At 43.6% G+C, this 27342-nt stretch overlaps 1 protein-coding gene across 7 annotated transcripts in view; it reads right to left on the bottom strand.

The window, feature by feature from the left end:
- The window catches only part of DNAJC6 (DnaJ heat shock protein family (Hsp40) member C6), a 352982-nt gene that overhangs the window by 282452 nt on the left and 43188 nt on the right, over positions 1–27342 (bottom strand). For 4 of the 7 annotated variants that reach the window (XM_086953698.1, XM_086953685.1, XM_086953721.1 and 1 more), the window contains exon 1: positions 344–747. The exons of 2 other annotated variants lie outside the window; for them this stretch is intronic. In XM_086953698.1, the coding sequence (XP_086809824.1) occupies positions 344–599 (256 nt within the window). In that variant the 5' untranslated portion in view covers positions 600–747. Of the gene's footprint in view, positions 1–343; positions 808–27342 lie in introns of those variants that run through there. One more of the 7 variants, XM_086953678.1, reaches the window with a different exon arrangement.

Genomic DNA, 27342 nt, shown 5'->3' with positions numbered 1-27342 from the left:
TGAAATGTTCACATTCAACGCCTCAACAGGGGTAGTAAGCTATTCATGCAATTACAGTACATTTTCACAGGTTAGCGTGTATCAAAATACCCTTAACAACAGATGCAAACCAGGTTTGAAAAACAGAAAGGCACGTTATCCACTTTAAAAGAGCCTGTCCGCTCTGTAGCCATTTTAGTATGCCCCTTGCTGCTCAGAAATGCCCTCTGAGCCTGGGCGCTGCTCTGCAGGGCTGGAGGGGGGTAGACCCTCGTCTGCTCTCCAGGGCCTCGCTCAGGAAGCGCGTCCCTCTCTGCTCTATATGGGCCTCAGGTGCACGGATGGAGGAAGGAGTCAGACTGACCTGAGCTGTCCATGGTGCTGATGATGCTGCTGGTCTCCTCCGTCTGCTGCTGCAGCTGCCTGGCCGGGCTCCTCGCCGCCGCCACCGCCGCCGCCGCTGCTGCTCCGGGTGGAGCCGCCCCCGCAGTCCCGCTCACTGCCTGCCGGAAGCCGCCTCCCGGCCTCTGCTCCTTGCCGCCCGAGTCACCGTCCACCAGCTGCAAAGATTCATAGCCGTCATTGTTATTCTTTTTGCGGTAGCCACCAAGGAGGCTCATGGGGCAGGCGGGTGACCGGAGAGGGGGCTCCGGTCACAGGGGAGGCCTGCGAGCGGGCGGCGGCGGCGGGCGCTGCTCTCTAGGCTGCCTGGCAGGGACACCGCGGCGCTTCCATTGCTCTAGGGCACCGCGCTCAGGCGCCAGGAGGGTGGGCTGCAGGAAGGGGGATGCTTCCAGTTCCTGCCAGGGGAGCTCTCCCACCCATCTCGTGGCTCCGCCCCTCTCCCCGGAAGCCATAGGTGTCTTTGTCTCGCCTGCCTTTTTACTTCCCATTTACAACACACTGATGATGTAGGGTACCGTCTTTTTACCCTGCATTGTTACGAGTTTAAATCAGTCTCCGTCCTCCCTTGCAAGGCACCCGCTTCTGACATATAGCTGAAAATATTGTGAGACTGCACCAGCATGCAAACATTTCTAGCCGACAAAGACAGTCTTTAATTGTCCTGCACTGAGACTCGGCTACATTTCAGCCGGCCAGCAACATTACAAATAATAAGAAAAGGTTTAAGCACCAGTTATAGTGTATAGAGAAATAAAGGGAACTGTGTGGATTGGGAAGGGGGGTCAAAGCTAAAGCTAAAAAGAACAACATATTTTCTAAATACATTAGTACTGTGCCACCTTCAGGTAACTACCATTCAAAATAATGCACACACTCTAAATGAAAAATGTATGCAACTGTAATACATGGGAATTACATTATTTTACGTTACGAAATCTCAGTTCGTTAATGTGATCATTGCTCATGTGGGTGTGTGTAACCAGAGAGCCACAGAATTGAATCCTAGTTTTAGGGGGGCCCAGCCTGTGACAGAAAACACTTTGAATATGTGAGTCATTACTTTAAGATTGTATTATACACAATACATATATGCTACCGCAAAATGTGCCAAAAGGTATAGGGCGTTATTTAGAGATTGGCGGATGGGTTACTCCATCAGAGCATCAAGGATATCCGGCCGACTGTATTATAAATGCCATAAGCTGTAATGCACTTGTAATACAGTGGATGTGGACAAGCCATCAGCCATGTTTGTGACAGAATATCCCATCCACATACCTCTTAATATGGCACTTAAGAGTTTAAGATAAAAAAACAAATGCTTTAAAAATATATAGTTTAGTAATAGCCAATCAGACTGTACCTAGGCCAAACATTTTTTATGAGTGTCCATTAAAAGGACACACTCCTAAAGTCTGCTGGTAACACATTCTTACATTACCTTTCAAAAATAATACATATTTGTTACCATATAGCTTCCAGTGACTCCATCAATTAAAGCTTATAGTGAGTAGCCAATTGCTCTTTTGTAATCCTGTGTGAATTTAGTATTTGTATATATAGAACTCTAACCACTAGTATATGTAGTAGGCCTTGGTACTTACTACCATTCCTTTGTGATTTTAGAGTGTGTATCTGTTTGTATCTCTCCTTGAGTGACTTTACAACTTGTGAATTTTTTTCCTGTTCATATCTCTCCTTTGAGTGACTTTAAGCCTTGAACATTTGCAATTTTTTCTCTGTTTGTATCTCTTATGTAACTCATGTATTCGAAAGTCCTTATGTATCGCAACTGGTTCTTTTGTAAAGCGCTCCGACACCTTTTGGTAATGTTTGCGCTATATAAAATCGCATTTGTTAGACCTGTCAGCCTTAGGGTGGTCTCCCCTGCATTTTTGCCCTTTTTGCCTCCCATTTTTACCTTACATCTTGTTGGACTTAGGACTCTGGGCGCCTCACCACTGCTAAACAGTGCTGAGGTGCGGGTGCTCTCCCCTAAAACCTTGTGAGGCTGGCATATCTGCCACAAGCCACTGCTACTGCAGTAAGGCTAATCCTCCATAGGCTAATATTGGGAACCTCCCCTTATGGGATAACTTCTGACAGGGACCTAATAAGTCGGTCATGTTTGGTCTTGTTGGACTCGGGGCGGGGGACCCTTTCCAATGATATATAGGGTTTGGGCATTACTACGCTAGGGATCCCACTTTTACAAAGTGGACCTTTTCCTGCCTACACTTAGATTAGGCTCTGCAGACTCCCCCCTCCCCTCTGCATACTGATAGCCTGCCTGGGTTGGGAGGTGGGAGTGGTGATTCACACCTTCTTCCCTGGGATGAGCTGTGATGGGCTGCCCACTGTAGCCTTAACAGCCTGTCTCTCGTCACTGTGACAGCTAGGTCAGGGAAGGCAGGAAACATACCAGAACTCCCTGGACTCTTCCAGAAGCCCCTGCCCCCAGACCCTTCCAGACACTTCCACCACTTTCTAGCCCCTGGACTGTAGAATATATAAGGGAGGGTCCTGGCTCACTTCTTTGTTACACTGCTGGACCTGGAAGAATCCCTGCTGGAGTGAGGACTGCTGCGCAAGAGGATTGCCACTGGGAAGGAGGCTGACTGCTCCAAGGAACTGCTGCCCCACAACCTGCTGAGCTGCCCTACTGTCTGCTGATCCTGCCCTGCATGGGAGACTGCAACATCACAACCAGAGTGTCTCCACAACATCCCAAAAGAACTACTTTTCTTTGCACCACATTTTAAAGAGTCTTCAACCTTTTAAAGATTGCATTTTTGGGACTGCACCCTTTTTAAGCTAAAGGAAACTATCTGTCCTTGGACCACAGCGTTTTAAAGACTGCCCTTTGGAACAGCAACACTACTCTCAAGATTTGCCCTGCAACGCTGTGCCTGCCCTCAGCACTGCTTGCCCCCTGATCCTCCCGAGCGCTCTGTGGCGCAAGCAGACTGAAACTGGCCCTGAGGTCACCGCCACTGGGACCGGAATGCGCTGTGTAGCGCTGAGAAGCGAAGCGCTGTGTGGCAGGAGGCTATGTCGTTGCCCCGGACTTGGAGGCACTGTTAAGCGCTGGGCTAAAGGAAAACTGTGTGGCCGTGACCCCCACCCGTGCAGCGCTGCTGAGCCCGAGGCCCCAGGGGGAGAGGAGCCTCGCACCCGCGCCCGCAACCACCACCCCAGGTAACGCCTCAGTGCAACCAGGCTGCTGCGAGGGGGCGGGGTGCGGGTTGGCCGGGTACCTGGAGTGTGAGCTTTGTGCTTGGCTGGGAACTGTCCTTCACTGACCGGCCTACAGCGGCATAATTCCTTGGTAATTGACACTGGGGCATTTTTTAGCATTACCAGCAGCGCCTGGGCAGCCGCACTTCCTACGCTGAAAGCATTATTTCTATGAGAGGCACACTTATTACGCTACAAGGGAACTTTGGCCTAAGAACCTTCCCCCAGTGAATTTTGACCATAAGAACCTACCTCAAGTGAACTTTTGCCATCCAAGGACACTGTGAGAAAGACATTACCAGCAGGAGCCCTTGGCACACCTGAGCTTTTGGTGATTTGATCAGGCCTGGGAACTGGATTCATTCTTATTGATTATTGATCTTGCTTGGAAACTGGAATCCTTTTTATTATTGATCATGCCTGGAGATGGATTTGCCTGCTTTTGGTTCTCGCATATCTTTTAGATATAGAAATTCTTATACAAAACTGATGTGGTGTTCCTTTTGTGAGTGTTTTTACTGTGTCATCGCCGTTGTGTGTTGCACAAATACTTTACACATTGCCTCTGAGGTTACGCCTTTGCTGCTCTGCGCCAAGCTACCAGGTCGGAAGCGGTGGTCCCTACTTGGACTAAGGTGGATACCCCTGCTAACTAGAGACCCCGGTTCTAACAGCATTAAATAAAAATAAATAAAATAAATACATTTCTTTCAGGTAGCAGGCCCCATGACACCCTTCTTTAGCTCTCTGTCCCCCCCTCTCCTTCTCAATATTGGCGATCTTTGGCAGTCCATTTCAGCGGAACGCACACCTGGGGTAGCATTAATGGTTCAGGGATGGCTCTTTGTTAACAAAAGTATATGAACTGTTTTTGTAAAATTAAAAAAGCATGGCAAGTTGTTCCCCATAGATCCCACACACTTTGGCCTCTAGATTTTGGATTTAACAAATTCAGATGCATTGGACTGTGAGGAAACCAATACAGAATGGCATTCTGTCTCGATGTGTGCCAAAACTGAAATAAATATAGAGGGAACTTTATTTGTAATATCAGTCATTCCACTAGTGTTATGATTTAGGTATTAAGAATGTATTCACCTAATCTACTGAGTTGCGTCATGAAGATGTTAATGATATTAGGGTGCAGTATCCAGTCAGCATTGCATAATAAGATTACAATGGGGGCTACTGAATTGTTATCACACAGGATTCTAGAAATGTATCTTACTGATTTCATGGTATAGTAAAAAATAATTCAGTTATGTATCAATATTACAATATGTTGATAAGTTCAGTTATGGGTTTATTTCTTGTCCTAATATCTCTCATCACAGTACTTATAAATGAGGTAAGGGTTCGGGTCTAGACAGGCAAAATCATGATCCAAGGGACCTAGAAAATTCCTAAAAAGGAAAAAACGTTGGAGCCGACATGCCATCAACACCCCCTCTGCAGTTCTGCTTCCCTCTACCATCAAGGTCAGTGATTGCTCTCATTGCTTCCTACTGGAGATGCAAAGGCAGCCCTCATACCTCTCCTCTTTCTGAGCTGAATTTTGCCCTTTTTGACGCCTCCATGAGATTCAAAATTGATATGTGGGTGGCATCCCTAAAGGGAAGTCATCCTAAAGAAACGGTATAACGGAGTCAACTCTCAACCTGGCAGCAACCCTTTAGTGGAACAGTAACCCTGAAGACTTGAAAACATTGTCATAAAGCCAGCAGATAAGGGTGAAGGGATAGTAAACCAAAACTTTAAAGACTATGATCAGAAAATTCTAAACCAGCTTCAGAATTCAGAGCTGTAAAGAAAATCATCTACAGACCCCACAAATGATATATGCAAATCCATACATGATTTGATAAACAGTGGGCTCAATTAAGGATGTTAAGGGCCAATGAGTTTACATATCTTAACAAACCTAACTTTTGCATCCCAGCATTTTACACTCTGCCTAAAATTCATAAGAGTACCAAACCTCCGGATAGACCCGTTATGGCTAGATGTGACCCAATCTTTAAACCCTTAACAGTATGTATTGATTTTGTTATGCAACCAAGTGTTCTTAAGAGACTTTCATTCATTAAAGACAGTTTGGTTCTTATCAATGAAGTACAAGGTTGTCTAATTGACAATAGATTGACCTATTTGTTACCATAAACTTTGAAAACTTGCATGCTAACATTCCACAATATCTCTATAGCGCAAAGTGCATACTGACTGTGGCATTTGGTGCAGAAATATGTTGCCCAACGCAAACTGCTGAAAATACATATTTTTGGAGGTTATTACGAATTCCCCAGTGTCCCAGAGGAAATCGTGCATGAAGAGATGGGAGCAGATTTTATTTCTGATTCTATTGAACTCTGCCCAATACTTCTTTGGTTCTCTATAAAGCTTAAGAGGGAGCTAGAATTTAATAGAAAGATAGTAAACGAATGAATGAATATGAATCTGAGCCACAGAATACCATGGCTGAGCTATGTCAAAACAATTCTAGGGGCGCTGGGCAAAGCTCAGCTGTTCAGCACCCCAGAGTTGATCTGTAAATCAGACATAACTTGGGTCAAAGAGACCTTTAGGCTAACCACAAGAGAGGCAAGGCTGCAAGCGCCCCAACATAAAGCCAGTTACAAGCACTTTATGATGGTAAAATACACAAATAAAATGAAATGTATTTAACTCTGGATATGTCTGTCCAGCACAGAAGACTGTTAACGTACATTCGATTAAACCTGTTTCTGCACTTGTTGATGGGGTGGCATAAACCATCAGATCGCCCTTTTTGCACATGTGATATTACTAGACGTTAAACGTTTTTATTTGTGTTAACTGGTCAGCCTTAAGACAAAAGTATGTTTGCCCTCTCTGTGTGCCTTTGAATTTTAGTGAAGTGAGACCAGTCTTATTGTAGCTGTAATTTTTAGACTCGCATAATGTCTGCTACTTTTTACCCTAGTTTCTGGCAGGCGTGTATTTTGCTAATTTATGATAATATTACTAATTCTGTGATAGTGTTATTTTAATAATACCTTCTCTTAATAATGTGCTCTCCAACATTGTATACACAAATTGTATAAAGATCTTTATGATGATGATGATTAGATTAATGGTTTTAGGTGGCACCATCATTTTTTACCAACATAGTAGACCCTAAAATGGAGGATTTTGTTTGTTGGTTTTTATTAGGATGAGCCCCCACTCTGTTCATTCACAACCATTTCTCCCTTATTATTAGATGTCTCTCTATTTTTTGCCTTTACATTTTAAATAAGCTGGACACTTAGTACTGTATTTGTAATCTTTAGATAATTGTTTTGTATGCTACTATTCATCTGGATTTTTTTCAGGGGTGTTTTATGCTTATGTACGAATTTGTAATTTCTGGATAGCTCGTGTATTCACTGAAGATTTTAACTGGTTTAATTGTTAGTACTGGGATTTTATGTTTACTATCGGAAATCAAATAAAGAAAATTTGGTGGTTGGTTGAATATTCCACAAAGAAAAGCTATACCCATCATTAAAAAAAATCTGAACACATGCATCAGACCAAATCAGGTGCCAACTTAATTTTAACTTGTGCTGGCATAGCAATAAGGAGGAATTACTGTATATATATAAAGGTTCCTTCTTTGAACAAGTAAAGAGTGTAGCTATGGAACCAGTTTTTGCTCCAGACATAGCTAGACTCTATGTAGCAGATTATGAAGACAATTTTATTTATTACACTAGCAATCCATACAGGCAAAATGTATGGAAATGGTTATACCATGTTGATGATGTGCTATTAATCTGGTAATGACCTGCATTAGCCTTTGATAATTTCCATACATGGCTCAACACACAAAACACTAGTTTGAAATGTGCACTTTATTTTCTAATTCCATGATTAATTATCTTGACCTCAATATCTATGAGAAATTTGTCTGTCTAGATACAAGACTGTATACAAAACCTTCAACTCTTAACACAGGGTTGAAATATGACAGCCACTATCCTCACCATTTACATGAAAACTTCCCATTCGGCCAATATTTAAGATTACGTAGCACATGCAGGAAAAGAGAGGATCATTTCAGAGAGGCTAACATTTTAAAAAACAAACTAGTTGCAATAGGGTGTACAAACAAATTAATAAAATTGTCTCTTAAAAGAACTTTTTATTACAGTCAAGAATGTCTATTAGTAGTAAAAAAAAAAAAAAGAAACATATTAGATCTCATTGCGTCACTACATTTATGACTGAATCCCAACAAATCAAAAGAATGATCCTTAAAAACTGGGCACCTAATATAGGGTGAAATGTTTCAAATTCACAAATCACTCTTTGGCTTTTCTTGTTAAAGTCTACAAAGAAGCCACATAAACAACTATCATCACAATGTGGGGTTTACAACTGTGATTGGTCATTACAGATCTGGTAATTGTATTGTCTGCAACATGACTTCAAATACTAAATCATGTATTATTAATGGCAGGAGTTGTGAACTCAGACACATGACCATTTTTGCAACCAGAAATGTAGTGTGTTGAATAAAATGCCCTTGTGAGTCTCACCACATTGGAAAAACGACACAGAATACTACAACATCAATAAAGGATCAAATGCAACGTGGAAAACTCACCTCTTGGTGAACATTACAAAGCATGCAATCATCAATGCAATGAAATGAAATGAAATGAAATGAAGTGTGCTTAAAGTAATCAAATGTGTTACACAGCAACGTGGCATGGATGGCCTTCTGACACTCGGAACAAATGCATTTGGCAAGCAAACACACACATCAAAAGGACTTAATGCCTCGGTAAAGGTGTTTTCACTTGCTGTACTGTAATTTTCACTTCAGCATTGTTGCAACAACACGTGTGATTTATATATGGCTACCCAAAATCGGCTATAGTCCTCAGTCAACCAGTGTCATTTTTCCCATACTGGGTATTTATTCTTCAATAATTCTTCTTTTTGTCCTTCCCCCAAATTTTTCTTATTTGGAAAGATGGCACCCCTCCAATATGAGGGCACCAGTTATTTTTACACTCGATCGTTGTTCTACTCCACTGGGATGTATTCCGAGGATGGTATTCCTTTTTTTGCTATGTCAAAAGGTATTTTGGTTTTTTATTACGTTTTTAGATTCAGTTTCCCTATAGATTTTTACAATATTATTTTGGCAGCATTTCACAGGGCTTTTAATAATTAGAGGTGTACGTACTTGCAACACTGTTGCAAGATAGCTGCCCTTTCTACATTTGGTTCCCTTTCACTTTCCATGATTCAATTTTGGGTATTCACTGTATAGTCTGGATGTCATTTGCTTGTGCTTCCTTTCGACCATCTCAATTACGGATGGTGGACTTTGATGCTGCTGCTGTTGGGTGAGTCTATACCCCTCAATAATTCCGTTATGCTCATGTTTACATTAAGTTGGGCGCCCTAGTATGTATTTATTTGTTTTGTTCATGCCTATTTGTAGGTATGTTTGTTGCCATGACCAGTTCCTGAAGCTGGGGACTGCCCACCCAATTAATTTGTGAATTAACTGCAGTATTCCAACGCAAATTCAACACTATGACATCAGGTATTACTTTACTTCTTGTTAAGTCCCACACCGATGTGTGTACCTGTGGAAGTTTTGAGTTTTGTTATACATATACTTTTCTTACTTCACAAATCTACAGATTCAAAGTACATCGCATTGGACTTGACTAACTTTATATGATGTGGGATGCAGTGGGACACACACAGTTGGGGCATGTTTTTTCTTTGCACTGTTTTTTAGGACTGTTGAATAATGGGTTGTTTAAATTTCTTTTTGAGGGGCCATCTAAAGAAATATAGTTCTGAAGATGGCCTTCTGGATTTCTACCATTTAGAGATGTAAACACCAACAATTTACTAGGGGTGTACAGAACTCACAGAGTTTCATTCTGATGAATTCCGTGGAGTTACAGAAAAACTCAGCAAGATTACACAGAATCCTGCCAACAGGTAAAAAATATGCAGCTTGCATCAGCACCAGTCAGCACTACAAAGTAAGCATGAACGGCACAATGCTTTGTGCAAGAGCACACGTCCATTTGAGTTGCTTTTTCTACTTGAGTGGCAGAAAATCTACTAGAGCGGCAGCTCTCCGACTATGAACGCTGGCGACTATCCACGTTAGAAAATGACTCTAGGGGACGCCAAATCTCACTTGTGCTCACCAGCTCGCACAGTCTTGAGCCTCACAGGTGAACAATTCCACCATGTGTCAGTTTGCAGAATTTGGGAAGCACTCCACGATAAAGAGTAACACGAACTGGCCAAAATGTCACCACTTCCGCAGGCTGAATGGAACATTCCACCCACTCCTACAATTTACATGCATCAGCCCATATAAAGTAGAATTATTTGTATTACAATCCTTTGTATTTTTGCTCTTAAGATTTTGGTTGTTAAGAGGACTTTTATTGTTCACCAGATAATGCCTTTTTTAAATTGAAATAGATCAGATACTTGTAAGTCTTATTTAGTGGATTTTTGTATAAATGTGACCTTTCATTAATTTGTTTGGACTTCCCGGTCTTGTATAGAATGTATATGTACATGTCTTACTTATATTATTAAAACAATAGTTTCTTCATATGGTAGCACAGAATACTTACCTATTTTTTTTCTACGCCCTCAAAAGAGTCTTTCTACAGACACTATATTTATCAATTGAATTCACTTGATTGGATCCTAAATGATCAATCTAAAAGTTAAAACAAAAATAAATATAAAATAATTCCTTTGAGAGTTTCTTGTTCATATTATTCACCCATTGCCCGAGAAAAGATTGTGTTACCTTATTTTGTTCGAGTCAATACCAAATCAAAGATGGTCACAATCGGGCATGCTAGATGATAGTCACATCATTGGTAGTACTGTGCGGAAGGTCATATAGTATTTGTAGAAGGTAGGACCACAACTTTTACTAGGAATGTTTAGATTTCCTTGTGCCATTAATAAATATATCCTCTGACTTTACAGATGCAAAGGCACAATCTAAAACTTTCATAAACCACTGCCGGAAGAAAACAAATTAGTATTCCCTTCAGTCTTGACATAGCCGCATCTTGCTATTCATCAAAGGCAATCTGAAATGAGATTCAATTATACAGAATGAAAAAACAGACACATGCCAAATTGCACTGGCAGCTAATGACTGATTAAAATAACATTCATGTTACCCAACGGATCATAAAGTAAAATTGAACTTATAGTTTTTAATGATCGTGACCAGGTTTAATTAAAAACCATTTGTCTTCAAAACACACTAGGTATCTCCAACAAAGTGGAGCTCTTCAATCTATGTAAACTCCACTCGTGACCATTGCATTCTTCATAACATTGGACACCTGTGAAAATACCTTCTCAGTTCAATCAGAAAAGATATACCAGTCACGCCCTGCTACGAAATAATTAATTTGCAACCATCTTGACTTCTGGAGAGGACTAAAACCTTTCTCTTACCAAGTGCACTAGTATCTCCTAAATAAAATGGAATGTATCAAATTGTGGTCTACACCATGTTTGGAGCATGCATCCAAACCTCACACACCCCACCAATGAACTCCTATAAAGGTTGTCTATTCACAATGACAGTCAACCAAGCCCCCCGAGGCACCCAGGAAATACATGCAAATTAGAGGGCATGTGACCCTATGAGGGTTATGAAGCATTATATAAATTAAGTCTAACAGTACAATTATCTCCTTGCTCCGGCTACATCCTCTAGGCTTCCATCTCCTTTTGAAACAGATGAATGAAACCAGCTTCATCTTAGTAAACATTACCAGCAGGTAAAGCGCACCCAATGAGTGTTCTAAATGTCAGAACAGCTAGATTTATTATTTATAAAATTCAGCCATTTTTCTACTGCATAACATATTTTTATTGACATATGTCCATCAAAGAATTGTATCAAAACTTTGTTTTGTGAGATCATTATAGGTTCTTAACCTGGGACCTTCCCCACCACGTTGGACAACACCTGTTGGCCCTCTGCCCTCGAAACCCCCCTAACCCGACGGACCACGGCCGGAACCTCAGCATCATCCTAGACTTCTCCCTTACCATGACTCGTCAGATCAACGCTGTCGCCTCCACCTAATTCACCTCCCTCTGCACCCTCCACAAGACTTTCAAGTGGATCCTCCACAAATCCAGAAAGACCGTCACCCACGCCCTCATACCCAGCAGACTAGACTACGGAAATGTCCTTCACGCAGGAATCAACAAATCCCTGCTACACACACTCCAGACCATCCAGAACACCGCAGCCAGACCGGTCCTTGGCACACCACAACACAAACACCTGACCCAATACCTGCGAGCCCTCCACTGGCTCCCGGTCGAGAAGAGAGTCACATTCAAGATACTCACCAACGCTTCCAAATCTCTCCACAACATCAGACCCAAATACCTCAACGACTGAATCTCCTTCCACGTACCCAAATAAACCTCCGCTCTGCCAACCTTGCCCTAGCCAACAACCCACACACCTGCAGGACCAGAACAGGAGGAAAAGCCTTCTACCACATCACAGCCAAAGCCTGGAATGAACTCCCAGTCAACATCAGACAATCTCCCTACCCTGCACGCCTTCAGGAAGAATCTCAAGACTTGGATCTTCGCCTGACCTGGACTTGCACCACCCTCCCTCCAGCACCTTGAGACCCTCACGGGTGAGTAGCACGTTTCACAGACCCCTGATTGATTGATTAAAATGTGGCTTTCAACTTTCAGTCCCCTATTTGATAGGCGCTATGAATGTTAATATTTGTATTGATCAGCATGGTTTCTTAAACCCACCCCTTTCTTCTGGGGAACTCTCTGAAAATTTACACAAACACATTACCTCCATACCTGGTATGTGATGAAACTAGCTATTTTAAATATATTTTAATGCACTTGACCACTTCGAGTTTTAAAATCCAATTTCATTTTAGATTAAGAATGTATTTGCACAGCTGTACACTGAATTTGTGCAGTTGATGCAATAACTCTTTGAATTGCATACAAAGATGTTAAATGAGAAATAGCATGGACCTACAGTCATTCATGTGTAAAACAAAATCAGGCAAATGGAAGCATTTGCAGGCTTCCCCAGTATCAGGACAGGACTTGGAAATAAGCGGACTTATGTTAGTCCTGTCCAGTGCAGATTTAAATCGCATGTCCTGCTCCCATTAGTAAAGGTGAAGGGAGTGCTCATCCTTTATTAACACGATGGTTCACACTTGAATTGGACGTGCGATGTTGAGAGAGCATCATCACTGAGTGGCAGGAGGATTACTGGCGATATTTTTCAGTGATAACACTGCAGTAAAAATGAATTGCCAAAGGGAGTATGAGTCAGATTGAGAGATCAGCATGAGGTCCTCTTGCCAATCAGAGGCTAATTCTGACATGAAACAAAAATATCAAGGTTCTGATCCATAAAAAAAAAAAGAAATTGCACCAGCAGGTTCCAACAGTACATGTGTGCAGTTTTCTGACTTTTTTTAAACTCACAAGGGTTTTCCAGTGATGCCTGGATACCCGTGATAATTGCAGAATTCCAAGCCTAAGCAAGAAAGCTTTTGTAAATTCAATTTTTCATGCCAAAATATACACATGTACTTTTATATATGAGAACATCGCCAGCTTGAATGTAAAAGTATTTGCTATCTATTTTTTTCTATCCACAGGGCAATAATTTGTCCCTACCTACACTCTTACCAGTTTTGCGGGTGTTCTCTAATTTTGCTCTCTGGGAAGGGATTTAAGCCTAAAATATTACTGGGGTAGATAGCTGATCTATGGAGGATGGGGTCAGAGACCTGTTTGTTAATAGTCACTTAAGTTTATGAGTTTGTGTGCTCACAAAATCATAAGGCATTCCTGCCTTGTAATGCTCACTCCCCTTGCCCTCACATTTGTAGATTTACTCAAATAAAAATCTTTCCAATACACAGGGGCAACACGTATCTGGGTGGCCTCTCCCTGGCCAACAATAGGAATCCCATTAGTTGGAACTGGGCGGTAGAAATCCACCTGTATTGAGGCAGACAAAGCCAGAGTGGAGAAAGAGGTAGATCTATCCTGTACAAAGCATACCCATTTGCCCAGCATGGCGAATCTGTAAATGCTCAATTTTGAATCTATACATTTCTACCCCAGATAATTCATATATAGAGAATCTCAAAACTTGCAAGAGATATATAGATGGCATCTTGGTTATCTGGGAGGAGCATTTGGAATCTCTATAAACTCTCTCTGGATGGCTCAACATGAAGAATGTCAACCTCAAGTTTACCTGCGAATACAGTAAAACATCATTCCTTTTTTGGATATTTTACTCTACCCCAAAAACAGAGGCATCTACTTAGAACTATATAAGAAACCTAAGGCACGGAACTACCTTCTTTTCTATAGCAGCTTTCATCCTCATTTACTGAGAGATAACCTACTAGTTGGCCAATTCCTACATATTTGAGAAAGTGCGCCGAACTGGACAAATTCAACCTCACTTAGTAGCCATCTGTCCCAAAGATCATACCTGGAAGATCTCATCAAGAAAGCTGTAAAACGATCAAGGAATAACAGGGATGGCCTATTGAAAACTCACTTCAAACAACAATCAGATAGACTGGTCTGTGTAACAAATTATAATCATCTTACAAACACTGTGAAGAAGGTAGTCAACAAGAACTAGTCCACTCTAAATACCCAAACGTCTTTTGCCTTAAAGTCAAAGTCAAAGTCAAAGATTTATATAGCGCGCTACATACCCATAGGGTTTCAAGGCGCTTGAGGAGGGGTGGGGAATTACTTGTCGAATATCCAAGTTTTAAGTTGCTTTCTGAATGCTAGGTGGTTCTGAGTAAGGCGAAGGTGAGTAGGAAGAGAGTTCCAAGTTTTAGCTGCCAGGTAGGAGAAGGATCTGCCTCCCATGGTGGTTTTGTTGATGCGAGGTACAGTGGCAAGGGCTTGGTTGGAGGATTGTAGCTGACGGGAGGGGGTGTAGAAGGACAGTCGTGTGTTGAGGCATTCGGGTCCAAGTTCGTAAAGTGCTTTGTGTGCGTGGGTTAGGAGGCGGAAAGTAATCCTCTTATTTACGGGGAGCCAGTGGAGGTTTTTCAGGTGACCAGAGATGTGTTCTTTATGCGGGATGTCTAGAATGAGCCTGGCTGAAGCGTTCTGGATGCGTTGGAGTTTTTTCTGGAGTTTTGCGGTGGTACCGGCGTAGAGGGTGTTTCCGTAGTCCAGGCGGCTGGTGACCAGTGCGTGGGTGACCGTTTTACGAGTTTCGGTGGGGATCCAGCGAAATGTTTTTTTGAGCATGCGAAGAATGTTGAAGCAAGATGATGAAACGGCGTTGACTTGTCTGGTCATCGAGAGTGAGGAGTCCAGGATGACGCCCAGGTTCCGTGCGTGGTTTGTCGGGATGGGTGCTTTTCCAAGGGCCTCTGGCCACCAAGAGTCATCCCAGGCGGAGGGGGAGGTGCCTAAGATGAGGACTTCTGTTTTGTCGGAGTTCAGTTTCAGACGGCTGTGCTTCATCCACTCGGCTACTTCTTTCATTCCTTCGTGTAAGTTGGTTTTGGCGGTGTTATGGTCTTTGGTGAGTGAGAGGATCAGTTGAGTGCCGTCAGCGTAGGAGATGATGTTGAGGTTGGGTTGGCGAGCGATGGTCGCAAGGGGGCTCATGTATACGTTGAAGAGGGTGGGGCTGAGAGAAGATCCTTGTGGCACGCCACAAATGACTTCAGTGGCCTCTGACTTGAATGGTGGGAGGCGGACTCTCTGGGTTCTTCCGGTGAGGAACGAGGTGATCCATTCCAGTGCTTTTCCTTGGATTCCGAAGTTTCTGAGGCGATGTAGAAGGGTGCTATGGCAGACTGTGTCGAAGGCAGCGGAGAGGTCGAGGAGGATGAGGGCGACTGTGTCTCCGTTGTCCAGTAGAGTTCGAATGTCGTCAGTTGCAGCGATGAGTGCGGTCTCAGTGCTGTGTTTGGCTCGGAATCCGGACTGTGAGGAGTCGAGGGATTTGTTGGTTTCGAGGAAGGCGGCGAGTTGGTTGTTGACAGCTTTCTCGATGACTTTGGCCGGGAATGGAAGAAGCGAGATGGGGCGGTAGTTTTTGAGTTCGGTGGGGTCAGCTGTGTTTTTTTTCAGAAGGGCGCTGAGTTCTGCGTGTTTCCAGCTTTCCGGGAAGGTGGCGGAGTTGAGGGGGCAGTTGATGACATCTCGGAGGTGTAGTGCTATAATGGAGTCTGCTTTGTTGAAGATGTGATGAGGGCATGGGTCAGTTGGGGATCCTGAGTGGATGGAGTTCATCAGGCGGATGGTGTCCTCAGTGGAGATTGGGTCCCAGTCGTTGAGGATGTTCAAGGGAGGTGAAGGTCCTGCAGAAGGTTGGGTGGGTTGGTCTCCGGGTCGGTTGTCGAAGCTGTTGTGGATGTCTGCGATTTTGTTGTGGAAGAAGGAAGCTAGGGAGTCGCAGAGGGCTTGGGAGGGGGTGATGTCGTTGGAGTTGGCTGATGGGTTGGTAAATTCTTTGACGATGTTGAATAGTTCCTTGCTGTTGTGGGCGTTGTTGTCTAGTCGGTCTTTGAATGCGGCTTTCTTGGCAGACCGGATTAGTTGGTGGTGTATGCGGGTGGCGTTTTTGAAGGCTTCCCTGGTACTGGTGTTTGGGTCTTTTTTCCAGGCCTTCTCGAGGGAGTGACAGAGTTTCTTAGATTTCTTAAGATCATCGTTGAACCAGGAGGCGTTTTTGCTGCCTAGTTTGATTTGACGTTTTTTCAACGGTGCTAGGATGTCGGCGCTGTTGGATAGCCATTGAGTGAGGTTAATGGCTGCTTGGTCGGGGTTTGGGGAGTGGGCGGGGGGGTTTAGAAGAAGCGATGAGGAGATCTGGTCGACGGTGATTTTGTTCCAATTTCTTCGCAGGGTGGGTTGAGGATGGTTGTGGATTGTGGTCTTATTGTAGATAAAGTGGACGCAGCTGTGGTCCGTCCAATGAAGAGCTGTGGTGTGACTGAATGAGACATGTTTGCTGGAGGTGAAGATAGGGTCGAGTGTGTGACCTGCAATGTGGGTGGGGGTAGTGACCAGTTGTTTGAGTCCGAGGTTGGCGAGATTGTCCAGAAGGGTGGTGGCGCTGCGGTCATTGCTCTTTTCCAGGTGAAAATTGAGGTCTCCCAATAGAATGTAGTCCTCGGAGGGGAGGGCGTGTGGGGTGATAAAGTCAATGATGTCGTCACTGAATTGTGCACGGGGTCCTGGAGGCTGGTAGAGGAGGGTGCCTCTGAGTGTGGTCTTGGGGTCGGTGTGGATCTGGAAGTGGAGGTGTTCGGCGCAGGTAAGGTTGACGTCTGAGCTGGTTGAGATGCGGATGGAGTTCTTATGGACGATAGCGATGCCTCCTCCTGTTTGCTTGATGCGGTCCTTACAGATGATCTTGTATCCTTCCGGGATGGCAATGGTGATGTCTTGGGCTGAAGAGGCATTCATCCATGTTTCTGTTAGGAAGGTGACGTCCGGAGAGATGGTGTCTAGTAGGTTCCAGAGGTCGATGGCGTGTCTGTGGACCGAGCGGGTGTTGAGCAGGATGCATTTTAGGTGGTTGGTGTCGGGTCTCTGTTTGGTGTTGGTGGATGAGGAGTTGGTTTTGGTGACGTCGAACTTGCAGGAGTTGCAAGAGAAGGGTCCATGGGTGCGTCCAGGAGCGGCCTGGACGCAGTTGGGGGAACGGCCGGGATTAAGGGCTAGGAGGGTGGTGGCATCGTAGGTGATGCGAGTGGGCTGGGCATTGCAGGAACTAGGGGGTCTGGCGCTGGGCGCGGGCTTGGCGCGGACGGGCGTAGACGGGCTTACCTTTGGCGCACCTTCGGCGTGGACGCTGCGCGTTGGGGCATCAGTCATAAATGGAGAGAGGAGGGGTGGAGCGAGGGAGGGGCTGCAGGGAGGTGTGATCGTGGTGGAGGGGCGGGCTGGCAGGCACAACAACAAACAATATGGCCAGAAGTATTTCACAACAACAAATATTTCAAGATCGGCAGCCAGGGAAAAGAAACGTGCAAGTGGGCAGAGGCACAGATAGATTTGTAAGCAGGCTGACACAACACTAGGCACAAGCGCAGTAGGCAATATGCTTTCAAAATCGCGCAGCTTAAATGCTAATGAAAATGAAATAATGAAAATCACTCGCGTGGTGTGTGCATGAGAATGCTGCTAAGCGTCACCAAAATGCGGAGCACAAATTCCAAGGGTGCAATTAAGAAGCTAGCGCTACGATACCCAGAGTTCAGGGAGCCTGGGTGAGCGACCGGATCTGCACGAGGCAACAACATTAAAGACATGATTGTCCATACGAAACCACAACTAACTACAAAAAAGACAATTTCAAACACTCTGTGGTCACTTCCGCCTGCTTCAGGACATTTCCCATGTTGTTCCTGTGCAGTATGTCTTTACACAAAAGTTTTTCATGAGATAAATCTGGGACTCAAAACACCTTGGAAACTAAACAAACACACAAACTGCAACACAGAGGGTGTCGTTTATCTACTGAGATGTCCATGCAATATGAACTATGTGGATATGACCACCAGAAAGGTGAAGACCAGGATAAGCGAACATTGGAGTACTGTTAGGTGTAAAAGAAAACTAACACCAAACTCACCAGACACTTCTCAGACCTCAATCACACAGTCAACAATATATCAGATGACCCCAATTTTTCATTAACTATGGGTACACTAGAAACTGTCCTCTTTTGAATAGAACAACGATGAGTCTTCAGACTGAGTAGCAATAGACTTTGACTCAATGATGACATCCCATGGGCCAGCCTGGCTAGATAGCATAACATTTCTGGGACATTCAGTTTAGCTTCAGAGTTGATTACTGGACACAGAATACCAGCCAGGGACAACTACTTGCCTGTATACATTACCTGACATAGAGTACCTGTGGGTTCTTGTTCTTCTCTCCTAACCACAGCAGAATGAGTAAATGTTCTCTAGATCCTATGTGGAATAACAGTACATTATCCCCTCGGTCCTTTCCAACATTAGTAGATCGAGCTCCCTACTTAGCCTAGAGAGTGGGCAAAACATCCTACACACCAAAGAATAGGGTCTTTCTATACCATTCACAAGTTTAACCTGGACAGATTTTTCAGTTATGAGTGATATGAATATAACAACTGTTACAAACCACGTGGGCATTATTAAGAATACTCCACATTCATAATGTGCTACATCTATAATACTACGTGTCCTCAGACACAATCAATCTATCAGGGATGAACCGAGTACAATACATCACCCATATACTTATTGTAAAGAACAACACACTTGACTTAGCCCATAGCGTTCATAACGTAGACTATATGGCCTTTTAAAGCCTTTGTAAAGGGTTAACGGACGCAACTGACACTGAAGCGCTGCCCGCATAGACTACATGACCCAAAATTCTTTTGGTAGGAACAACACATGTGACCCGCGTTGCACTCATTGATTGTGTCTCCTACATATTAGCAATCAACTCCTTTATTGGATGCCTGGCACGACCACGATTCATTCTCACCAGGACGTCCAAATGGAGGTGCACCTTACCGCTTAGGTGAGTGTAAGGATTTAACTTTTGTATCCCAAGTCTCCCAAGTCTTCACCCAACCTCCCAGCCCAAAAGCTCCAAACGAGGAACAACCACAATCCCCACATCGTGCATCACCCGATCCTTTCAACTTTAATTTTATTTCTAATTTTAATATTCACTGGTAACAAACCCCAGGCTCCCCTCACATCCTAACAGATAGGATCCACTCAAAAAGAAACAGATCCTCTTATTGGAGTGTTACATGGGAATAGTAAATGTTCAGTTTTTCACCCCCCCCCCCCCGCCCCCTCTTGCTCAACACTTTGAATAATTCTTGTGGGGCTTTAAAACACACGGCTTCACTAACCCTGGTGAACCATTTTCTTCTCTTTAACGATGATCATCAAGCACATATTTGTGGAGAAGTGTGGCTCAGGGGTTAGAGGCGGCAGACCTGGAGCTTGAGTTCGGCCCTGGACCAGGGTTCAAATCCCCGCCTTGGCGGGTCTTGGGCTCAAAACTTTTACGGACTCGTTAATTCTCGCTCTGGTGCCTTCTCGACTCACGGGTTCACACTCTGCGACTCTGGGCAATAGCTTGCTTAATCTCCACAACGGCCCCTCGCGGTGGGATGCCTGGCTTTAACCTTGTGGATACCCTGCCAGGGTTATCTCACAGGGGAATACCAGGACGGGTTCCCTAAGCAAGCGCGGAGATGCCCCAGGGTAAGTCGTGCGCTATATAAGTTTCATTCATTCACATATTTCTTTTACATTTAGAACTTGTCCGAGTGACAATACGATTTTACTATTGCTCAAAAATTAGAATACATAATTGGGAACTCGATTAGAGACTAGCTGTGAAAGTCCCATACTCAGCACATTAGAACAATGTTTTTTTTACTCTGCCATAATATGTACATTATGATGATTCAAGTACAGCTTAGAATACTAATATGATATATTTTACCCTACAGATGGGGCACCACAAGGTGTACCTGTTAAGGTGTAGAGTGGATTTTCCCACACCACACTACAGGGAAGACTCCTTTCGGATAGATTATGTTTACACTGAATAAACCCTAACAGTAATGACTATGAGAATAATTATGGAGCACCCTACTAATATTGTGTCTAAGGAGGGCAATGAATTTCCACTCTTATCTTTAAATTTCAGGATGACGAACCTGACAGAACAATACGGGTTCACCAAACTGACCGCTCTGTTCCAGTGGTGGCCAGTATATATGTTTTCTAAACTTTTCACTTACACAAATACCTGCAGAGTGACTATTTAACTTTAAGGTCCTGAAGAATGCTACTGGATCCCTCTATGGAACTTACAAAGAGCTGAAAAATGTTGACCATTGAGCGGGATATATCTGTTTAATTCAGAGTACTCGCTTTAGCTTTTATCCTATAGGCCACCAAATATATTTAAGTGGACCTCTAGAGGTATTTTTACTCATCACCCTGATAACTCTTTCTATGCACTCTGCCCCATCATTCCCTCTTTCCACCGCTCATCTCTGAGAAAACAACTCCGCTCCATTGGGGAGTCGTAGCCCACACCTTGGATTATTTCAATATAGGTGTGAGGAAGGAACCCATATGATGAAGCATGTCACCTAACGGTGAGTGAGGGTTCTCTTCCTGAAAGGAATTCTCCCTTCCCCTTTTCTGCTCTGATAAGCTGTCATCTGCTTTTCCTATAGCCATGTGTACAAGGTGTGATATTTCCATTACGGCGGATTGGTACACTTCTGGCTTCATAAATAGATCCCTTTAGGTCCTGTTTGTGAATATTATTAAGGATGGGAAGTAAACATTAAAAAATCTCTGCTATCGCATTGAAAGACCTATCAACGGGTAAGGATGCTATGCGGTTACTGGAAATCTCCATAGACACTATTCAGAAATGTATTTGTGCCCCTAAGTTCAGGTTAGGTGCACCTGTGCCTTAATTTTAGTGTAAACACTTGTTTGCTCTTTACAAAATGTGAATTACACTCATAAATGGATTTATTTGTGTATATTTATTTTTCACCATTAGCAAGGTTTCTTTGAATGTGAGAAAATCTGCCGACAAGGGTGGGTTGGAGGCATTCTAGGAAGTAATACCTCATTAGTGGTAGTCACAAACATTTGTCACGCACGTTCAAACCCTGCAAATGGTTATAGAATGGCTCCTATTAGGAACCAGAGTAAGTGATTATCCAAGGTGGGGAGTGGTAAGAAAAACAGCCAAAGTCAGTAAGTGATTAGAGGTAAGGGTTTTGCGATGAGCTAAGTACATTTACCAGAAGGAAAGACAATATTTTAAGTACAAATTCCAGTATTCAATGACTTTGACCATTAGAACTTGCCAGCGGTACTCCTGGAATATTTTATGGCTTCCAAAAATCTTAAATTTACCCCAAAGGTATTCAACTCTATGGTACTCATACTTCGCAGGAATCTCTGGAAGAGGGCACCAATTCTCTGAACCATCCTACTGGATAATTTGCCTGATTCTGCCCAAACATTGATACATATTTCATCCACTTCAAAAATGTGAAGTTCCAGCTTGCAGCATAGATACTGGCCTCTGTAGCAGGCCCAATAGCCTAATGAGTTATTCTTCCAAACATAGACATTAACTCAAAGTTAGTTGGACATTTGTTCCACACATGCGCAAACTGTATTGTCTCAGAGCATTTAAGAATTGCCTGGTTCATTAAATGTTTCCAGAGAAATAACCTTCATGATTTCGAGGGGCAAGCTGAAATGCCTTTTTGGAGATGACATTTTTGCACCATGTTTAAGCAAGTGGTAAACAGGACATTTTGGGATTACTATACAACCACGTTCTGTAACCTCTGGCATTTTATTATTCACACACTTACTGTACGTTACCCCCTTATGGTTTATGTTTGTTTGATAGATTTGTTTTCAGCTTCAGCACTATCACAACTTAAATAGTTCATGGCAATACCAAACTAATGCATTATAACCACATTCTAGCATTATCACTAGCAATACAAATACATCAGCAAACTAGATGAACTTGCTTTTCTTATGAGTGAAAATGCTTCTTCATTGATTGGCGAGTTTGTGAGTGTTGTTGTGTAGATGGGTGAGTGGATCAATGTATCAATGGTCGGAAGGAGTAGTCAATCTATAGGGAAACGGACACAATTTCAAATTCCAGTGATGCACAGTATGACAATGCTCTTTGCATTGCTACTTTTCCAAAATGCTAATACTTGCATGGTGAGGCATGCAAATTAATTCAGTGTTTGAAAGAAAGCGGTTTTCCTCCAGAATTACTTTGGTTCACAATATTTACCTCTGTGCACCCTTCAATGATTACACGTGTTCAATTCCCATGGCTCCAAAGAACTGGCTTAATGATTAGTTTCTCCTTTTAATAGTCTTCTAATGGTATTTCATTTCCTTTCTATAATAATTTCACCATTGCCAATATTATATTACCAGTTGTTTGTTTCTTTAGCAAAGGCAGTGTTGGTGTGCATAGTCTAACGGTGCGGTTTCATGCTTATGGTATGGAAACTAATATTTAATAGGCAGTATATGGTCCTTAGCAAAACTGCTCTAATACTACCGTCTGTGGAGTCAGGGTGATTTGATGTTGTGAGCTGCATTTGTAGCAGAATGTTTATATTCAAGGAATGTCTGTTCCTGAAACACCCACATAATAGAAAGTAAAAAAAAACTCTCCCCTGAGTAAGGAATGAAGTGTTGCATTGAATCAGCACAAGGCCCTAACAGAATTCTCAATCACCTTTGAACTGGACGTACCCCTCTCCTAGTCTGGGCATTTGCAGGGATCTGAAAAGCTTTGGAAAACTTGTGGCCCAAATTATTGCTGTGCTACTTCCCAAAATCTCTGCCTAAAACCAACTTTGTAATATTAACCAAGAAAGTGGTGAACGAGCACATTAGCATGTTGGTGAATAGATTGGCAAAGCCCAACAGGGGTACCTTCCTCAATGGGATATCTTCAATCAAATTGAGCAGCTGTGCTCAGTGATGGACAGTGCCACCCAGAAAAAGGTACCATTAAATGTAGCCAGTTGCTAAGCCATCATTGAAAAATGAAAAAGTCAGCCAGATGAAAACAGGCTAAAGAAACTTCATTTTATGTAAAACGTTGAAATGATTAACTATCTTTTTTCCAAAACGAAAAGGTTTTCGTTGAAAATGAAAATGTAGAGAAAGAAGATAATGTGCAAAAGAGGTACAAAGGTAAAGCAGGTGATCCATTTTATACAGGTAACATGAAGAGTGTTGGAAGTTGGATTATTAGTAGTGTAAGTGTGCACCTACCACTAGCAATAAGGCCACCTAAGCAATGTAAGGGCCAGATAAGGTCTCAATAAATGATTACCTTGGTCATCCCTAGCCTGGCAATAAACAGGCAGGCTTAACTTAGGAGATAGGTGTGCGAAGCATTTAAAAACACCAATACATTAAATAGGTAAGACACCACAAACAATAAAAATCCACTACCAATTTAAAGCTAATATTTTTTTTATTAAAATGACAAAAATCCAATATAGGGAAACAGAGATATGAATTTCTAGTGCTTAAAAACATATAGCACCAACTTGGGACATCTGGTCGAGCTTGACCAGGACAAAGTCAAGATATGAGGCCCATCGCAATGGAGGCCCGGTCAAATACACTAAGCAGGAGGTCTCAGTCAAAATGTTACCTTTGCACCTAGAAGCTTTTCTGGAAGATTTTCTTCGACGTTGAGCAGGCCGGATTCGCAGCAGCTTCATCGCCTTGGTTTAGCAGGAGCCCCCAGTCAACTCTCGAAGTCTTGAGCTCTGGAGCTTCCAGTGGGACGAACCTGAAATCCGGGACAGGTAGCAGTGCGAAGTAATTGGTTTGAGTCTTGACATCAGGTTGGTCACCTTATGGAGCTTTTTCCAAAAGTTGCTCCAAAGTTCTAGAACTTCTTCCTGGAGTTCCTCTTGAGTGTTCAAAGTCTCCACCACACAAATCCAAGGTTCCAGAGTCTCCGAGTTGTTACTCGGACGTTGGGACTATAGTTTCCACAATGCACCTGGCGAAATCCTCAAAAGTCCACTGGCCGTACTCCAGGCTGGGGACTTCTTGGGGGAAATGGTGCAGGTGAGCTCTGTTAAGCTGTTGCTTTTGGAAAGCCCACTCCTTGATCCTTTTTGAAGGAAGGCAAAGTCCTCAGGGCTGTTGTTGGAAGTGTGCAGCAGGAGCAGTCCTTCAGAGTGCAATACTTGGGGTGCGGACCAGGGTTCCAGCACGGCAGTCCTACTTCTCCTTGAAGTTTGAGGCAGATGATCTCAGTTACAATATATAAATAATGTGCTGAGGCGATAAGCAGGGGCCTCCCCCTGACGAATGTGGTATAGGGTGCCACCCAAAAGCATGAAAACTTCCTCTAAAGCGTGGCATTTGCTAGTCCCTTAAAGCACTGCACTTTAAAATTCAAGATGGAAAATTCCTCTCCTTGGGACTAAGAGTTGGCTAAACCAACCCACTGGTGTGGCTCGCCGAGCCGAGCCCGACCATTTGAAGGTAAAAACACAGATCAGCAGGGTGCCAAGTCTGAACTGGACGTATAGCTTCCTTGCCAAAAATGGGTAAATATCATCTAAGAAGTGCTCAAATCGATATTCATCCTTCAAAGATAGAAATTTAACCATCAGATGTCCTGTGGATGGACTCCCTTGCACCTCTGCTAGCTTACTCAATCTGTAGGCTTTTACTAGTTTGGGGCGGGAGATTAAAAAACACGCTTTCTCAGGGTTGCTCCATAAACTTGGTTTACCCATCAACACTTCTTTTATATGGATGAACCAAGGGATTTTTGCTACTCCTGGGAGTGTCAATATTTCTTTCAATTCCTCTCTGTAAGCTGCCAGCTCCGGTGTCACCCATAGTCTATGCCAGAAGGTTAGGAGTCGGAGGCCTAACTCCTCCCCGATAGGTCTGATTCCAAAGTCCAGCAGTAAAGGGATGAAGGGGGTACTGAAAGGGAGACATAAAACCTGTTTCATGAAACTGTTTTCTACCTTACTCACATCTCCACAGTTACAGTGCCCCATAGTTCAACTCCATACATTGCCGCACCCCTGGCTTGCACCTTGTGAATTTCCACTATGGGTCCAGCTGGTTTGGAGGATGAGTTTCTCAATAGTTTTATAATGCCTCCAGTCGTCTGCGCTGGCTTAAGTTTGGCTTTGGCAATTTGTGAGCCCCACTCCATGTTTTCTGTCAGGGTGACCCCTAGATGTTCGAATGTCATCACCCTGTCCAGCCTCGTGCCCTCTAAAGTAGGGACGGGACGCAGTGTCTTAGGCGGATTGAACACCATGAACTTTGTCTTCTGAGTGTTTATATCCAACCCTCTGGTCTTGCAAAAGGAGGCAAAGCTATCTAAAACCCTCTGAATACCCATAGGGGATTTCGACATTAAGATGGTGTCATCAGCAAACATCATTGCTGGCACCTTAGTGCCTGGCACTTTGGGGGCGTCATTGTCCCCGACCTCAGTGAGTTGGACAATCAGTGAGTTGACAAAGAGGCAAAACAGGGTTGGTGCAAGCACACAGCTCTGTGTTACCCCTCTGTCTACTGGAAATCGTGAAGTCAGGTCACCTCTTTTCCCACACCTTACCTGGGCAAAATTACCCTCAGGCAATCTTGTGAGTATGCTCAACAGGTACGGGGATCCCCATTTCTCTAAATACCCTTCATAGCTTTGTCCTGGGCACCAGATCAAAAGCCTTCTTGAGATCCATGAAGATCTGATAGAGGTTGCCACCCTCCATTCTCACCGTTTTCCAAAATATAAGTTGGAGTCTGTATATTTGGTCAACGGTGGAAGTGTTCTTCCTGAATCCAGCCGGATATCAATATCTTGTGCTCGTCCATCCACCCTTGAAGGGGATCAAGTATTATCCGTGCAAAAACCTTTGATGAGACACCAATCAGGATGATCAGCCTGTAGTTAGCTGGTAAGAGGGGGGAACCTTTTTTGTAGATTGGAACTATTCCCGCCCCTGCCCAGGTTTCGGGAATCGACATACCCTTTAAGATGGCATTACATAGAACCTGAAGATAAGGTGCCCAGATATTCGGTTTGTGCCGGAAGAGATCCCCCGGAATCTTATCCAGACCCAGTGCTTTACCCGGCGGGAGCCTATTTCCTAAATCTGGCAATTCAGATACCAGAGATAAAGCATTATGATCGCTGTCATGGCGTGTGAGGACAAGGAAGTCATGAACTCTATGCCAAAGCCTCGTCTCTACTAAAATATGATCAAGGAGGGAGGCTTGGCCCATTCTATTAAATGCTAGGTTACCCGGAGTGTCCGAGGCTGTGCGACCATTACATGCTCTCAGGCAGTGGGTCAGTATAAATGCAATGATTTGAGTTACCAGGGGGTCCAAGCCCTAATTGGGGGGGGATCTGTGGTTCAGGGATTGACCAATGTGAATCCTCCTCTGAAGAGATTATGTCATTCATATCTGGTAGAGGCTCATATTGGCAATTAAAGTCTCCCCCCAATATCACCCATGTTTTGGGGGTCACAGGAATAAAAGAGCTAAGTTGGTCAAAAGTTGGGGATTCCTTGCACACACCGACAGGGCGGGGTAGATGTTGATAAAAGCCATTTCCAGCTTTGTATCAAATAATTACCATGAAATGGGGAATACCATGTGGATTTAAATTAACCCTGGGCAGTGAACTCCACTCCGTTTGCGGAGTCTTCTACACTTTGCGTGCCATGGAGCACGCGGTGTTCCCAAAAAGTCATTTTTCCACGCTCACACTTGCCAAGGTCGAGTTGGCAAACACGAGCGAGGAAAATTAACCCCCTGGTAAGATTGATCAACGCAGGCGGTCAGATTTCTGAATGCAAGTGGTCGCAGCAGTTCACAACCACTGGCGTTGAGAAACCTTCCGTTCATGTGAGAAAGCTGCTGCTTGAGTAAAAAATGTATCTGAGCAGCAGAAAGTAAGCTACGCCCTCTTGCCCTACGCATAGTGCCGTTCACAATGATTTTACAGCATGGGACAAACACCTGCCGCTCAAAATCACAGCGAATA

Source organism: Lissotriton vulgaris, chromosome 1_1 (assembly GCF_964263255.1).
Source record: "Lissotriton vulgaris chromosome 1_1, aLisVul1.2, whole genome shotgun sequence".
Lineage (NCBI taxonomy): Eukaryota > Metazoa > Chordata > Amphibia > Caudata > Salamandridae > Lissotriton > Lissotriton vulgaris.
This window is presented reverse-complemented; position numbering and strand designations above follow the sequence as displayed.